Here is a 16,127-nt window from a genome sequence, read left to right on the forward strand (position 1 = left end):
CTTAGTCAGGGTTTTACTGCTATGAACAGATACCATGACCAAGGCAAGTCTTATAAGGACAACAGCTAATTGGGGCTGGTTTACAGGTTCAGAGATTCAGTCCATTATCAGCAAGACAGGAGCATGGCAGCATGCAGGCAGGCATGGTGCAGGAGAAGCTGAGAGTTCTACATCTTCATCCAGAGGCAGTCAGAAGACTGGCTTCCAGACAGCTAGGACAAGGGATTTAAAACCCATATTCACAGTGATGACACACCCACTTCAACAAGGCCACACCTCCTAATAGTGCCACTCCCTGGGCCAAGCATATATAAACCACCACAACCTGATTGGCCTTTCTGATTCTAAGGTGAGTCTAAAGTCTGTGTGAGACACTGTCTTCCAACCTTCTTGTGGGCCTGTGTGAGGATTTCCATTTCTACATCGTTACCAGTTCGTGTCCCTGCCCTTCCATGTCAGCCGTCCCCACGGATGAGCCTGTGTTTCCCTTGGATGAAGAGTAGCGTTCACTGTCTTGGCATGAATTGCCAGCCTTTGTGATATCAGCCGAAGGTCAGGAAATGTGGAATTTATAGGAATGTTCTTAGCCCCATCTACTCTGTGAGCCCCACGATGGGGCAGTTCCAGGACCCTCAGGCCTCACTGGTCAGATGGAATATAGACATCTCTGGTCTCCAGGAGAGTGGCAGCTGGATACAGCTCTCTGCAAAGAACTGGCCATCCAAACATGGAACTATTGAGCCTGCCCCCCACCCCTAAACAGGAGCCTCAGCGGGAGTTGGGGGTGAAGAACTGGGTACAAAAAGCAACAGGGAGAGACATCTCAGGTTCATGGTATCAGAAAAACAAGCCCCCTTCCCAGGTGAGTTGGGCAAAGCTGGCACACATGTTCTGGTGACAGTTTCTGGGGCTCGGGAGCAGTAGAGAAGGAAAGAGGTCCCCAGGGTCAGACAGATGGCCATGGTGAATCTTCACAGCTCATGGTACCTGGCTCATCACAGCAGCTCTGATGGTACCTATTATGGCAGGGCTCAGCTGGGTGGCTCCAGCTCCAAGCCTCCAGTCAATAGCAGCCCTACCACCCTGGTCCCTAGCTGCCCCCCCCCCAACACACACACAGCGCTCAGGAGCTAATACTCTGTGATGTCAGGCTCCCCTGCCTGGGTGGGCACCTAGCTCACACCTGCCTTTCTGGGAAGGATTCATCAGTTCCTCTCCCTGGTCCCAGGTGAGCTTGCTCACTGACCCCACGCTGGCCTTGCCCTCAGGAAGACTGGATAACCAAGAGCACCACACCCACAGAGGTTACATGAGACCCTATCTGGAGTTCATCAAAGAGGATTAAGAGCCAGCCTGAGACCTTAGAGTAGGAGGTTAGAACTGACACCCCGAAACCCACGGGGCTAGAGTCCCCAGATTTTACCACCCAGAGAACTGTCAGCAGTCACCTCAGGTCACACAGGCCTCTGGCGTAGTTTACTTTCTTATTTTTGTCAGACATATTGATATTGTTTTTTTTATTATTGGAATTATTGTTTAATAGTCTCAACATTTCATTAACACACACATATTTTAATACCCCAAATATTAGGAAAGTCTGAAAACAAACAGTAGCCTTTGGGGGCAGAGATGGCTCTGTCAGTAAAGTGCTTGCCTTGCATCGTGAAGACCTGAGTTCCGATCCCCAGGAACACACTCTATAACACAGTGCAGAGCCTGGAGATGGGGTCCAAGGGCTTAGCTGGTGTAACTAACTCTGCAATCTGCGGACTCAGTGAAAGACTGCTGCAAAGAATGAGGTAGGATGGATAGGATCCAAATTTACTGTACACTGGTATGAATTTCTCAAAATGTTACACATAAAAAAAAAAAAATAAGGCTGGGTGAGGTAGCACACACGCAGGGTGCAGATGTCCACAGAGAACTGGAGGCCAGCCTGATCTACCTCACAAGATCCAGACAAGCCAGGGCTACAAAATGAGACCCCATCTCAATCAACCAATCAATCAATCAATAAGTGTATGGGCAAGATGCCTCAGTGCACTTGCTACAAAAGCCTGACAGCCTGAGATCAATCCCTGGAACCCACAAAAGAAGGGAGGATAAAACTGACTCCGCCAAGTTCCCTGCTGGCTTCCACACTTGCACTATGGCCTGTGTGTGTGCCTATGCACATCTCAAACACACACACACACACACACACACACACACACACACGAGAAACAATATTAAAGTAAAAGAAATAGCAAGACTTTGGAACCTTTGCCACCTGGGAATGTTGGAAGTGTTGAGGCCTCTCTCCTTTAGGCAGGAGGATAGTCTTCAGTGGGGACCTGGGGCAGGATAGTCTTCAGTGGGGACCTGGGGTAAGAGCCAAGCCGGCCCGCCACATCCCCCTCTTATATACAAACGTGCAAGAAGGGTCTGAGTGTGCTGAAGCTTGTGGTACTGATCCTGGATCTCTAGTCCCTACCCCACTGTTAGAAGATGAAAGATTACGGAAAGATGCCTATGGATCATCGGTGTCTCTCCAAAGCGTCAGAAGGTCAGGCAAGTAAGTACACAGCTTTCTGAGCCCTGACTGCAATGATCTTAGTGCAGCTCCTTGGAGATCACACCTTTCCCCACCCCAAGTTCGTCTGAACTACAGAGGCTTCTCTTGGCACCACCTTGCCCAGTGTCTACACCTTAGACACAGATGTGGGCAGCTCCTTCCTCTCTGCCCCGCCCCCCAGGATCATCTAGCTGTCCACAACTGATATGTGCAGATAAAGATGCCTTAAGGCAGCTCAGGCTAGCCCAAGGCCAGGAGTTCTGACCCTACCTGAAAGGCAGTGGACTCCTTTCTCTGGCTCCTTTCTGGGATAACATAGGCAGAGGACAGTGAACTTTAGCAGTGGCCAGCAACAAGCTTAGAGGCAGAGGTGGTCCAGGGATTGTCTCTTGCTTACAGCTCAAAGTCATGGGGCATTGAACTCAGCCAGGAGAGCAGCCCAGCAGCAGGGCTTGCATCCTAAGCCTGAACTTCTCAGAGGCTTAGAGAAGGCAGGAGATGAGCCTGGGCCCTAGCCAAATAACTGCTCTGGGCCATACCTAGGCATTAATCAGAGGCTGCCTAGGTAATGGTCTATGGAGCACCGCCTGTTTGCTGCATCCAAAACTCTGAGCTGAGGTTTCCTCTGCACAGTTTGTTGAGGGCTGGGATGTGACTCAGTGTTGGGGTGTTTTGCCAGGCAGCATAAAAAGGCCCAGAGTTCTTGCTCCAGGACGAAAAAAAACAAACTGCAGTGTTTGCTACAGTCTCAACCCACTCACTATCTTAAGGTTCTAGCCACTTTGTCTCAGTTTTGTCTCAGTGAGGCAAAGTGCCAACAGGGGTCATCAAACATTGCTCAGGGGGCAACAGAACTGGCCTCAGCCTGAACCCACTGGAGAGGGTTAGGTCCCTGAGCTGCAATGTAAGCCAAAGTCATTGGGGTGGCCTATCAGGGCAGTGTGAGGGGAATCCCACAGCTCATGTCCCTCACCTGTCTCTTGGTGCTCTTGTTCTTGGGGTCTTGTGATGGTTGATTGGTTGGTTGGTTGGTTGGTTGGTTGGTTGGTTAGTTTTTTGAAACAGGATTTCTCTGTGTAGCCCTGGCTGCCCTGGAACTCACTGTGTACATCAAGCTGGCCTCAAACTCAGAAATCTGCCTGCCTCTGCCTCCCAAGTGCTGAGATTAAAGGTGCACACCACCACCACCCATCGATATACCTTGTTCTTGAGATAAAATTCCCAGAATATCTCTCTCTGCTCTTTAGCACATGCGAGTAGTATTTTGTGATTCACAAAGAGCCTTCATCTCCAACAAAGTCCAGAACCTTCCCACCATAGCACAAGGTCACCGAACCATGACTAGACGTGTCCCTCAGCCCTTCTTCCAGCTCCTAGGTACCTGGAGACCTCTCTGTTCTGGAGGCTTCTGTCATGGGTATTTTTCCTGTTGATTGATTTTTCGCCTGCAGCCCCTGGCATGGCTTCTCAGTACTGTGCCAGCTAGGATCTTCTGTGCTAAACATGCTCACGCCTGGTTCTTTCCCAGTCTGCATGGCTCTCAGCTATGCGAAATGACCATGTTTGAGCTTTCCCAGTCTGCAGCTGTGCTGAGTGACCATGTTCGTTTAGCTACTTATTAGCTGATGAATATGTCTCTCAGTTTTTCTTACTTCCTTTATTTTAGACTACGGGTATAGGCTCCTGTTCTGTTGCCCAGGCTGACCTCAGTCTCTGGCTCAAGCATGTGGTGCATCTACATGTGCTCATTGACAGCTCTGAGTCCTGTGTATGCTAGAAGTCCAGCACTATCAGCTCCTGGACTTAGCTGAGCCCGTCCACCTCTCTGGCTTTGTATTATCCTCCCTAAAATGCAAACTAGGAAAGCCATGCCTGCTGCAAGGTAGGGCCTCACCTGAGGGATGGAACGTGACTGTTTTCCACAAAGGCCTATATGTCGAAGGCTAGGTCCTCAGTTTGAGGCATGTTGAACATCCTAGGTCACTGGGAGGCTAGAACCTGGTTCTGTGGCAGAGATATGGGTAAACTTCCTCTGAACATATCAAGAGAGTGTTCTGGCTGAACGTGTCCTGTGTTCCAATCCTAACCCAGTAGCTGTAGCTACAACCTCATTAGCAAACTTTGTAGCTCTGGTACAGGTAAGATGAGAATGGTTTCCTTTCAACATGACAGGCACCCTTGCAGGAAGTAAGGCAACAGGGATACACAGATGTGACTGTGCCCGGAGAGAAGCACCTAGAACCATGGAGCTGCAACTTCTACAGCCGCCAGGAGTTAAAAGAGATAAGAGGAGGCCTGGCCTCTGCTGGTGCTTAGAGTTCACACCCATGGCCTACAGACAGCATGGGAAGAAGTGCCTACTGCTTTAGTCCCTGGTTTGTAGTCATTTGTCACAATCGCCACAGGTCACGCAGGGGGCTTGGAGTTTTCTGCCATGCACTGTGGTGGTTCGTGCAGCCTTTATTGTGTGTGTCAGAGGCACAGCTCCTGGAGACAGACCCACATAGGGTCAGTGCTGCTACAGCCACAGGCCTTCGGGACACTGGAGGACAGGCCAGGTAAGCTGTGTAGATTGTTACGGAGCCCACAGCACATGGAGAGTGGGAAGACATCTCGTCAAATCCTTGAGTATTCCCAGTAGCATTAGCACATTTGTGTCCTGTGCTTGTGTGGACTGGAGGCCCTCCTTAATTACTACCAACTTGCTGGGTTTTGAGAGCAAGTTTTGGATTAATCTCTTTTTTTTTCTCCTTTAAGATTTATTTATTTTTATTTTGTTTAATCCTGCCTCTCCCTTCCCAACACTGGGATTCCACATACATTTCATGGGTGCTAAAGTTCAGCCCCTATGCTTGTGTGGTAAGCATCTTACCGACTAAGCCATCCATCCCCCTAGTCCCTGGAGCCACAGTTTTTAGGCATTGCAAGTGTAGGGCCTTTCTTCCTCACACACAGGCCACCCCACACACAGCCACTGTAAAGCAAATTAAATGGGTGTTTGGGAGGCAAGACATTCATTATTCAATAAAGCTGTACAAACATACATCATCTCAGCTACAATAAGCAAGATTAAAGAGCTTATAACCTTTCAATTAAAAGATAATTTATGTGCATGCAGAATGGGCTGCTATGAGGAGCTGTCCGGCTTAGCTTAGGGGGAGGGTGAGCAGCAGAGTCAATGGGGGTTTGCAGGGTGGAGACTGCAGACAGGGAGCCTGGGGTAGATGAAGGTGGGGACCTGTGGGACCCAGTGGGAAGTGGGAAATGCTTCCTTTTGTTCTTTATCTGGGCTTCAAGAGATATTTAGGGAGGCCTTGAGGGAGACAGAAACCAGTGTATCTAGAGGTGTCAGCCTGCTGGTGCCTGGAGCAGCTGGTGTAAACACAGGTGAGGACCGAGGGCCCTTGCATGCCAAACCTGTCCCTTGTGTAGCATCAAAGCCCTTGGTGGCTTTGAGAGAGCCCCCTGAGAGCTCCATCCTGGACACTCTGGTTCCCCCTCTACATGTAGGGGATCATCTCTACCTCCTCTTCCCATCCCCTCATTATTATTTTGAAATGGGTCCCCCGGTCACTGCCTCTCCCCAAGCGGCTTTTCTCAGTACTGAGTCCAGGCAGCAGGACTCCCGCAACTTGAACTCAGTCTGGATTCTGGGCTTCTTCACTTAAACTAGAAATGCACCACGAAGCAAGTCCTGGGGCTGAACCCTTGGGCTCCTCCCACCTTACCTTTGCATCCTTGGGGCCAGCACAGGATATGTAACCTCTCCCTTAACCATTTAGAGAGACCAGAAACCCTGATGACTTTTGGGGGTTACAAAACCTGTCAGTACTGTGTAGATGCAGTTCCAACTTGACCAGCAGAGAAGCCTCTGCACCCCAAGTTTACCGGGATCTGGCCCCAATGGACCACCACTCTTGCGAGCATCAGGCAATGGGAAGCAGGACAGGCAAGTCTCCTCTCTTCCTGGAGCCTGGATTTCCCAGCAGAAAAAAAAAAAATAGGAGTTTTGATCTGCCAACATTTGATGCAGTGGTGTCCTCGGTGGGTGGGACCTGTGTGAGCCCAGCTTCCTATAGCCTTCAGGGGGGAGCTGAGAGTCAATTCCTCATGCATCCAGGTCACTCACCGGCCACTTAGGGGGCACCCATCAAGTGTCTCGCTTCCTAAGCAGACCATGACAGTGGCATCCAGCACAGCGTGTCATGTCTACAGCTGTCATTCCCTCTGAGCACTCAGGATTAAGGACAGTGTGCTCCAAGGACCTCAGGGCTGTGGTGTCTATTGTGGATTGTCCGAGTGCCCCACCACCTACCTGGGTCCCACTCAACTCCTTGCTATGTGAGGGTGCCCAGCACTTAGGTCACTTGGCTCTTCTCTGCCACAGGATGGAGGTCATGGCAAATGCCATGGAGGGTGCAGAGGATAAATGTCACAGTTGTACATAAGGTCCCCAGGTGTGATGGTCCCCATCCTGACCTGCCTCCTCTCAAATCAAATCACCCCTTCCCCAGAGCAGCAGCTGTTTCCATCTTCCGCTCCAGTTGGTCTTAGGGGAGCCAAACCAAACAGCACTGCCTGCTTTCTTTTTCAGTGGCTGTGGCTGAGGCAGGGCTGCTGCGACTCCACTGTGAGATGTCTGCCCTGTGCTTCATCCTGGGCCATCCCTCCTTGATCCCCCTTAGCTGCCATCTTCCCCAAAGTGTCCTGGCAATGTTTCATTAGAGGCACTGTGCTTCCTGCTTCCAATCCCCATCCTCCAGAGATAGCAAACAGGAAAACAGATGGCCACCTGGCCAGGAGCCCTGAGCTTTGTATATCACCCGTGTCTCTGTCCCTTGATATCTGCCTAGCCCTGATCCATCCCCCACTGGGAGATAGAACTCCAGCTTTAGATTGGTAGGAGAGCAGTTCCTAAGGCCTTGAGAAATAGCAGGATAGTCATGTGTGACTACAATCTCAGCACTCACGGGCTGTAAATAGGAGGCTCGAGAGTTCAAGGTCAGCCTGGTCAATATAGCAAGACCCTGCCCCCCCCTCAAAAAAAAGACTCACAAAACCGGCCCAGAGAGCTGCTGCAGAAATGGTTCAGCAGTTAAGCGCACTTGTCACTACTTCTGCAAGGCACCTGAGTTCAGTTCCCAGTTCCCGTACTGGGTGGCTCACAACCACTTGTAACTCCAGCTCCAGGAGATCCAACACCCTGTTCTGGTCTCTGAGGGTACTGCAGTCATAAGCATAGCCCTAACCATATATATATACACACATACACATACATATACACATACACATACACATACACATACGCATACATATATATATACACATATATACATATACACACATATACATATTATATATTTATATATTATATATTACATTTATATATACAAATATATTATATATATGTATATATATATATATATATATATATATAATATTTTTAAAACAGCATGGGAAAAGTCTAACATGCCAGGCTGTCTAGAGTAAAATCACTGCAAAAATAGAAGCCCCTTTCCCCTTTCCCACCAATAAGAATTAAACTGTTTATTTTTTATTTTTGTCTCCTACTTGTCCTTGATACTCAAAGGAAGCTTAGTAGATACATTGTCTTCTAGCACCTATAGCTCCCAGAAGCTGCAGGGGAGTGAGAAAGGCTAATACTATTCTTTCAAATCCCACAAAACCCATACTGATGGCCTTCCAATTACCTAGGCGGCTCTAAGATGAACTGCAGGTGACAAATGGGGCTTCCAGGCTAATTACTGTGTTTCTAGACCACACTTCTCATTGGCTGGATCTGCTTGTCTGTGGAAAGCCTTGAGCAGTCATCCGGTCTCCTCAGGAAGGATGCGGAGGCCGTCATGTTGTGGAATAGACCAGCATCTCACAGGGCTGAGCCTGAGTGACTGGTGACTGGGAGGGTGTAGCTGACCATGGAAGACCTGGAGCTTCCTGAGTCTTGAGAGAGAGAGAAACAAGGTGTCTGTAGTCTGCTGTGATCTGAGAAGGTTCCAGAACCCAAGCTTTGGAACAGGCATCCATGGTCACCTGGCCTCCAGGGAAAAACATACATAAGACAGGCTATTCACACTTGTTCCAAGCACAGCTCATATATATGTAAAAGACTGTTACACATGAGCAAATGCATGCATTTGCAAATGTCCATGTAGTATTAGGCAGTCCTGAAGAAGGCTCATGTCTTCCATGTCTTTCTCTACAATCTTTCCATTCATGGGTCCTCAGCTGCCTCCCCAGGACAGAAACCTTGCCACAAGTGTAAAGTGGAGTCAGATTCAGAGCCAGAGGGACCCTCGAGGTCTGTTCCATCGTGGTGTTCAGCATAACCTGGGAAGCCTGCTTTTGAGGCATGAATCCACAGTGGCCGAACGTCAGTAACCTTTACAAGACCCATGCCATGCTGGGCTGCTGGCCTGCTTCATCCCACACCAGATCCTAAGGCCACCGTTCAAAGGAGAAACTCCAGAATAACAGGACACCATATGCCTAGAGAGCATTCACCAACCAACCAGCAACTCTACCAAACAAAGCATTCCAAGCCAAGAGTGGGATTGGCCACTGACCTCATGGTCTACAAAGAGAAGCTATGATAGGCAACAGCTGGGCATAGAACTGAAGCACAATTGTCTCCAAGGATGGCATGTTTCTGACCTCAAGAGCTCTGCCTAGCCACAAGCTGAGCTGGGCTCTACAAGACCCAAGTTCACTCAAGAAAGTGAGCATACCAGGCGTGTAACAGCAAGAGACAAAATCTCCAGAGAGTCTGTTTGTCGTGATGTGATGATTTAGGTCCATGTTTGACACATTTGACATTCTGCCCCAGTGTCCCAGGAACTGTCTTGTACACTTTGAACAGCTCTCATAGAGCCCAGGATCTTTAGACAACTGCTTTCTGGGCAGCTGCCCAGCTGAGCAGGCACCTCTTCAGGCCATCTACAGACTGATGACCAGTGACCCTGCCCATACTTGGGGATAAGCAGAATCTGTCACTTGCCCACACACAGTGACATTACTGATTATTCACTTAGCTGGACATGAATGAGACAAGGAGGAGTTAAGATTCAGGACCCTGGGAATGTAGCAGTTTGTACTCGTGGCATCATGGGTAAGGATGCTGCTTTCTGGTGCATACAGTAAGGAACAAGAACTAAATTCAGTGAGCTAGCCCCCAGCTCTTGTGAACAGCTCAATGCACCATGTCATTAGAGGTGCCATTCTGACTTTGCAGGTAACTTCTAGGCAGAGACTTATGCACTGCACAGCAAGCTACAAGGTTCTTGGAGTTATCAAACTCCAGAATCCACCTTACAGTCAGGAGGAGAAAGTCTGGGGCAGTGAAAGCCACCCTCCAGCTCGGCATTGAGTGATCCCTGGATGGCCCTTGTCTTGATGGAGCTCCATTCATTCAGTGAACTTTCTCTGGGCCTGGGGTACAGCTCAGTTTAGCTTCCACTACTGTCTGTGTGTTGCTTGAATTCTTTCTTTTTTTAAAAGACTTATTTACTTATTATATGTAAGTACACTGTCACTGTCTTCAGACACTCCAGAAGAGGGCATCAGATCTTGTTATGGATGGTTGTGAGCTACTACCATGTGGTTGCTGGGATTTGAACTCAGGACCTTTGGAAGAGTAGTCAGTGCTCTTAACTGCTCAGTCATCTCTCCAGTCCCGTTTGAATTCTTTCCTGAGATGGTTCAAGAACCAAGGACCCAACTCTCACTGCGACACTAGGAGAGAGAGAAGTATTCAGGGAGGGGCCAGATGCTGGGCTCAGGTGCCACTAGGAGGCACAGGGTAAGAATGGTGTTTAGAGCTGGGTGGGCAGGCATCAGTCATACCTGTGGGTTCCATCACTTGACTGTCAGCATCATGGACTAGCTTAACTAAAGAACAGGCCAGTGTGAGCCTGTCATGTGACATGAGGCGATGGCTGCTATCTACCCCCAACAGGTGTGGCACAGCCATGTTGGTGATGATGCTGTGCTTCAAGGGGAACAGTGGACTAGGAAAAAACGAGATAGGACAGGAAAACATTTGGTGTATCTGACATCAGGAGACCCATGAAAAAGGATGGTGGTTTTGTCCAGGCCACAGTTATAGGGCGAGGTCACACATCTGAGCTGTACCTGTGCAAGCATCTCACACAGGTAGGCGGGACAGTGTGGGAGGCCATGGCTGTGCCTATCCTGCCCTACGTCCATGTTTGTTCCCCACATTTGTGCCTCCCACACATACACACACTTCTTCCCAGTGTACATAAGCTCTGATCCCAGACAATGGTGCAGGAGACAGGGCAGAGCTGAGGGTCAGGTCTGTCTGGCCACATCAGCAAGCCAGCCTGGTGTGGGGGCTTCTAGAAAATGTGCCTCTCAGCAAGGGGACACTTGCATGTCACATGGGTGTGGTAAGGAAGAACACTGTGGTTTTGAGTCACGGGGTAAAGGGGCATCTTTGGAGAAAGATCCCCTGGGGTGTTTCAGGAAAAACCTGCTCAAAGGGTGGCAGAACCAGCTGGCCCAGGATGGAGCAAGTGCTGGCCTAGGACAGCCAGCCTGTGTGGGCTTCTAGAGCGTGTGCCCCTCAGGCTGGAGAGAATGACATTGGAAGGCCGGAGACAGGGCTCAGCTGCCGTGGGGGCACCCCCACCTTTGTGTGAACTTTCCTCCTGAGGTTCTAAACACCAGCCCAGACTCAGCAACCAGAGCCCCTAAAGAGCCCTATTTTGGAGCACTCACTCCAGGTCCCCAGCACAGGGATGAGTCACTAGGACCACATCAGCCAGGAAGCCAGGAAGCCAGAAACTGCTTGAGTAGGCTGAGTCACCCAGGCCAACCACACCCCCACACACACAGACATCCCCCCCCACCCCAATTCCTGCCTTCTTGAAGTCTCCAGTCACAGAGTAAATAGTCCTGCTTGTTGAGACCTACTACTGAGTCCCTCAGCCTTGGAGGTCCCAGGTCACTGACCACATTTACAGGGTAGGACACAGAGGCCTGCTATCCTCAGGCTCAGCCCGTAGTCCTACAGACAGTGCTGGGGCTGACCCCCAGCGATGGCTTTGCTGGCCTTCTCATCTCTTGAGTCTGCAGAGCACCTCCAGGAAAGTCAGAGCATGCAGGGCAGCAGCTGGCAAAGTGGGTTCAGGGAGCCAGGCTTGCACATTTGGGGTGGAGGAGGTAGAGGTGGCTTCTTATGGCAGCTGGAAAGACAAATGGTCTCCTCCAGGAACACCTGTGGTGGGTGGGCTTGCTTGGTGAAATCACTGGCAGGGCTGCCTACAGTTATGGAAGACCAGAAGGAGGGCTGGGGCTGAATATCACAGAGCAGCCCTGGGTGCCGTTGTGACTGGCTGGACACTGTTCTATGTAACCCCCACTGCCCAGTGGCCACATTTGAGACCTGAGTGCATGGGCTCACCAAGGGACACATGTGATCAAAGCCTGGAAGAACATTCTTTCTGTAATAACTATGAAAGATGCTTAAAGTGCTGAGTGAAAACAGATAACGGGGTTTGATCCCACAGGCAGTGAAGGCTGGGCTCCAAGCCTCCTCTTTGTTCTCACCGGCCTCTCTTCAGAGTAGAGAACTACCCACACAGGGTCCAGCTGAGAGGGTTCCAGTATCCTCCTTCATGGTAAAGGAACCTCTGGAGACCCAGAAGCAAGGACCTGCCTGCCCCTCTCCTGATGGTCGGCCAGTGCTCAGAGAAGATGTCAACCATGCCAGAGAGTAAGCCAACCCAGGAAGTGGAGTCAGGTCCAGGCAGGAGTCCTCAAAGCACACTGAAGTGGGGCTCTTGTTGGCAATGCAGGGAACCAGCTGCTGTCAGACCTGAGACTTCACTGGAGCCCGGCTGCATCTTCTCAGTTCCTAGAGAGGTCTCCTGGGCAGCACTGAAGTTACTGGTGGGGACGCCTGCTGCACACCTCTGGGGCCCAGCTGCTCTGCACCAGCAGAGTTTCAGGAAGGCCGCCCGGAACTTCTGGGACATGAGGCTGTAGATGACAGGGTTGACGGCGCTGTTGGTGTAAACACAGATGCGGCAGAACAGCAGGACCCAGGGGTCCAGGAAAGGCTGGGCCAGGAAGGAGTTGAGCAGCACCAGTGTGCGGTAGGGGGTCCACAGCACTGCAAATAGCAACACGACCACGGCCAGCATCCTGGTGGCCTACGGAGAGGAAAGGTGGGGGGTGTGGCTGTGAGACACTCACAACTGCACAGGAAGAAGCTGACAATGGGGTTGCCGCATACGTCAGATGCCAAAACCAGAAGGTTGAGGATCTCTCAGAACTGGGCCTCAGACAGCATTAGGACAGTCACCACCCCCTTCCAATGTCTTTGTAACACAATTCTGTTATAAGTCCCTGGCCCTAGACAGGGTCTCCACTGTGACACTCACTTCATTTTCAGCCACCCAGACCTCCTTTCTCCATCCTGACTGCTCCCATTTCAAAGCTGCTTCTCTGCTCAGCCTGCCCACCACCCCTCAACCTTGGCTGTTCCTCTTCCTGTTCAACCTTGGCTGCTCTTGCTCCCCTCAACCCTGGCTATCCCTCTTCCTGAAACACTTCCATGTTCCCAGCTTGGGTTTCTTGCTTGCCAAGCTCAGAGCTCTATCCATTTGTCACCCATCAGCAAAGACCCCTGAACTGTCTCCTAACTGCTGTTCTCCAGCATCACTCATTCCCATGTTTCTTTCCTTCCTGACTTTGGACAGGCTTGTGTTTACTTGGTTCTACTGTTGTCTACGAGGAGGGCATCTGACGGCCTTTCCATGGTCTCCCTCTCTGTGATCCAGCACCCACCTGGCACATAAAAGGGCTTGGCAGGTATTGGATGGATAGGTAGATGGATGAATGGATGGATGGATGGATGGATGGATGGATGGATGGATGGGTGGATGAATGGGTGGGTGGGTAGATGGGTGGGTGGATGGGTAGGTGGGTGGACGGGTGGGTGGGTGGGTGGATGGGTGGATGTGTGGGTAGATGGGTGGATGGATGAATGGGTAGATGGATGGATGGATGGATGGATAAATGGATGGATGGATGGGTAGATGGACAGATAGGTGGGTGGATGGGTGGGTGGATGGATGGGTAGGTAGGTGGGTGGGTGGATGGATGGGTAGGTGGATGGATGGATGGGTAGGTGGATAGATAGATGGATGGATGGATGGATGGATGGACAGATAGGTGGGTGGATGGTGGGTGGATGGGTAGGTGGATGGATGGGTGGGTAGATGGATGGATGGGTGGGTGTATTGATGGGTGAGTAGGTGGATGGATGGGTGGGTGGGTAGGTGGGTGGGTGGATGGATGGGTAGGTGGATGGATAGATGGATGGGTGGATGGATGGATGGTTGGGTGGATGGATGGGTGAGTAGTTGAATGGATGGATGGGTGGATGGATGGGTAGGTAGGTGGGTGGATGGATGAGCAGGTGGATGGATGGATGGGTAGGTAGATGGATAGATGGATGGATGGATGGATGGATGGATAGATGGATGGACAGATAGGTGGGTGGATGGGTGGGTGGATGGGTAGGTGGATGGATGAGTGGATAGATGGATGGATGGGTGGATGTATTGATGGGTGAGTAGGTGGATGGATGGATGGGTGGGTGGGTGGATGGATGGGTAGGTGGATGGATAGATGGATGGGTGGATGGATAGATGGATGGGTGGATGGATGGATGGTTGGGTGGATGGATGGGTGAGTAGTTGAATGGATGGATGGGTGGATAGATGGGTGGGTAGGTGGATGGATGGATGGATGGATGGATGGATGGATGGATGGGTGGGTGGGTGGATAGATGAATGGCTGGGTAGGTGGATGGATGGATGGATGGATGGGTGGGTGGATGGATGGATGGATGGATGTGTGGGTGGGTGGATAGATGGATGGATGAGTAGGTAGATGGATGGATGGGTGGAGGGATGGATGAGTGGGTGGATAGATATATGGATGGGTGGGTAGATGGGTAGATGGATAGATGAATGGATAAGCAGCTGGTGGATGGATGGATGAATGGGTAGTTAGGTAGGTGGGTGGATAGATGGATGGACAGACGATTGGACAAATTATTAACCAAGTGACTGTTTCACTTATCTGCTTTCCCAGTCACACCCTATATATTTTATCTTCTCTTGCATAACCATGTCTCTCGCGATGACTCCCCCCACATGCAACCCCACCTGCACCCAGGAGGACCCCTAACCTGCTTCCTGGAGGACATGGAGCTCTTAGACCTAGAGCAGTTGCCTGGTGTACCCTCGCTCTGTCCATGGGGCTGCCTCTCCTTCTGCTGGGGTTCCTGGGACAATGGGCTCTGAAATAAGATCCTCCCAATGAAGCAATAGAGCACAAGGGTCCCCAGCAAGGGTGCAATGAAGAAGACAGCGAAGTCCAGCAGGTAGATGGGCAGGTAGAGGCCTCGGGACACCTTGTAGCCACATTCCAGGTGCTGGTTGTCACGGACATTGAGGTCCACCAGGAAGAACCAGAGTAGGCAATAGAGGGATGTGACCCCCCAAATGCCTGCAATGATCCGTCTGGCCCGGGCCACAGTGCACACAGTCTGTGCTCTCATTGGGTGGCAAATGGCAATGTACCTGTGGGACACAAGCAAGGCGTGTTGGCTCCTAAGGACTGCTTGTCGTATGTCTGGGACACCTGTCCCAAGCTGAGACTTGTCTAGGTAGTAGTGGCTGAGCCGTACTTTGGAAGGGCTGAAGAAGAGGGCTGTAGAGGTTTAGAGCAAGGACACTTCAAGGACAGGCAGAGCAAAGCCAGTCTCTGGAGAGGAACAGAGCAGAAAATGTCCTGTCCTGTGATCCCCATCCCTTCTAAAGGCACCTTTGTGGTCTAAAGATATCATGTGCTGTCAAAGCATTTTGTGCTACCCTCCACCAAAGGCTGGGGCCATATTGTACATCTCTCACAGGCAGATGCCTTTATTGCTCACCCTTAGGCCCCTGGGGACAATCACATGGTACAGATGAGGCATCCCTATGGTGACTTATCCCCAGACAAGTACACATAGGGCTTAGAGAAGCAGATGATTCACCATTTGGATGTGGCAGATTCTGGGCAGCCCTACGTAGCCACTGAGTTCAATGCCTCTGCTTCTGCCAGTGGTACAGCTGAATTTGACCCAACATTCAGGCTTCACTTCAGTGTGTTTAACCACTGGACTGTTTGTCTCTGGGGTGTTACAGTTGGAGCTAAGCAAGGCACAGTTGTGCATTTGTAATTCCAGGACTCAGCAGTGGGGTAACTATGAGTTTGAGCCAGCCTCAGCTATGAAGAGAATTCAAGGACGGTTTGCCATTCAAGTACGTATTCAAAATGAAACCCCATCTCATAAAATGAACAAGCAAGCACAGAAATAAGAAAATCAAGCTAAGGCTGTGTGTGGTGGCGCACGCCTTTCATCCCAGCACTTGGGAGGCAGAGGCAGGTGGAGCTCTGTGATTTCTAGGCCAGCCTGGTCTCCAAAATGAGTCTAGGACAGGCAAGGCTATAAACTCTGTCTTGTAAAACCAAAAAA

At 50.6% G+C, this 16,127-nt stretch overlaps 1 protein-coding gene across 1 annotated transcript in view; it reads right to left on the reverse strand.

Annotated features, from left to right (window-relative positions):
- Window positions 1-12,187: 12,187 nt before the first annotated feature.
- The window catches only part of LOC116068158 (thyrotropin-releasing hormone receptor-like), a 6,921-nt gene continuing 2,981 nt past the window's right edge, over window positions 12,188-16,127 (reverse strand). The window contains exons 3-4 of the mRNA XM_031337392.1: window positions 14,796-15,189; window positions 12,188-12,747 (exon numbers count right to left, since the gene is read on the reverse strand). Coding sequence (XP_031193252.1) covers window positions 12,352-12,747; window positions 14,796-15,189 — 790 coding nt within the window. The 3' untranslated portion in view covers window positions 12,188-12,351. The remainder of the gene's footprint in view (window positions 12,748-14,795; window positions 15,190-16,127) is intronic.

The sequence above is a fragment of the Mastomys coucha genome, unplaced genomic scaffold, assembly GCF_008632895.1.
Source record: "Mastomys coucha isolate ucsf_1 unplaced genomic scaffold, UCSF_Mcou_1 pScaffold22, whole genome shotgun sequence".
Taxonomy (NCBI): Eukaryota; Metazoa; Chordata; class Mammalia; order Rodentia; family Muridae; genus Mastomys; species Mastomys coucha.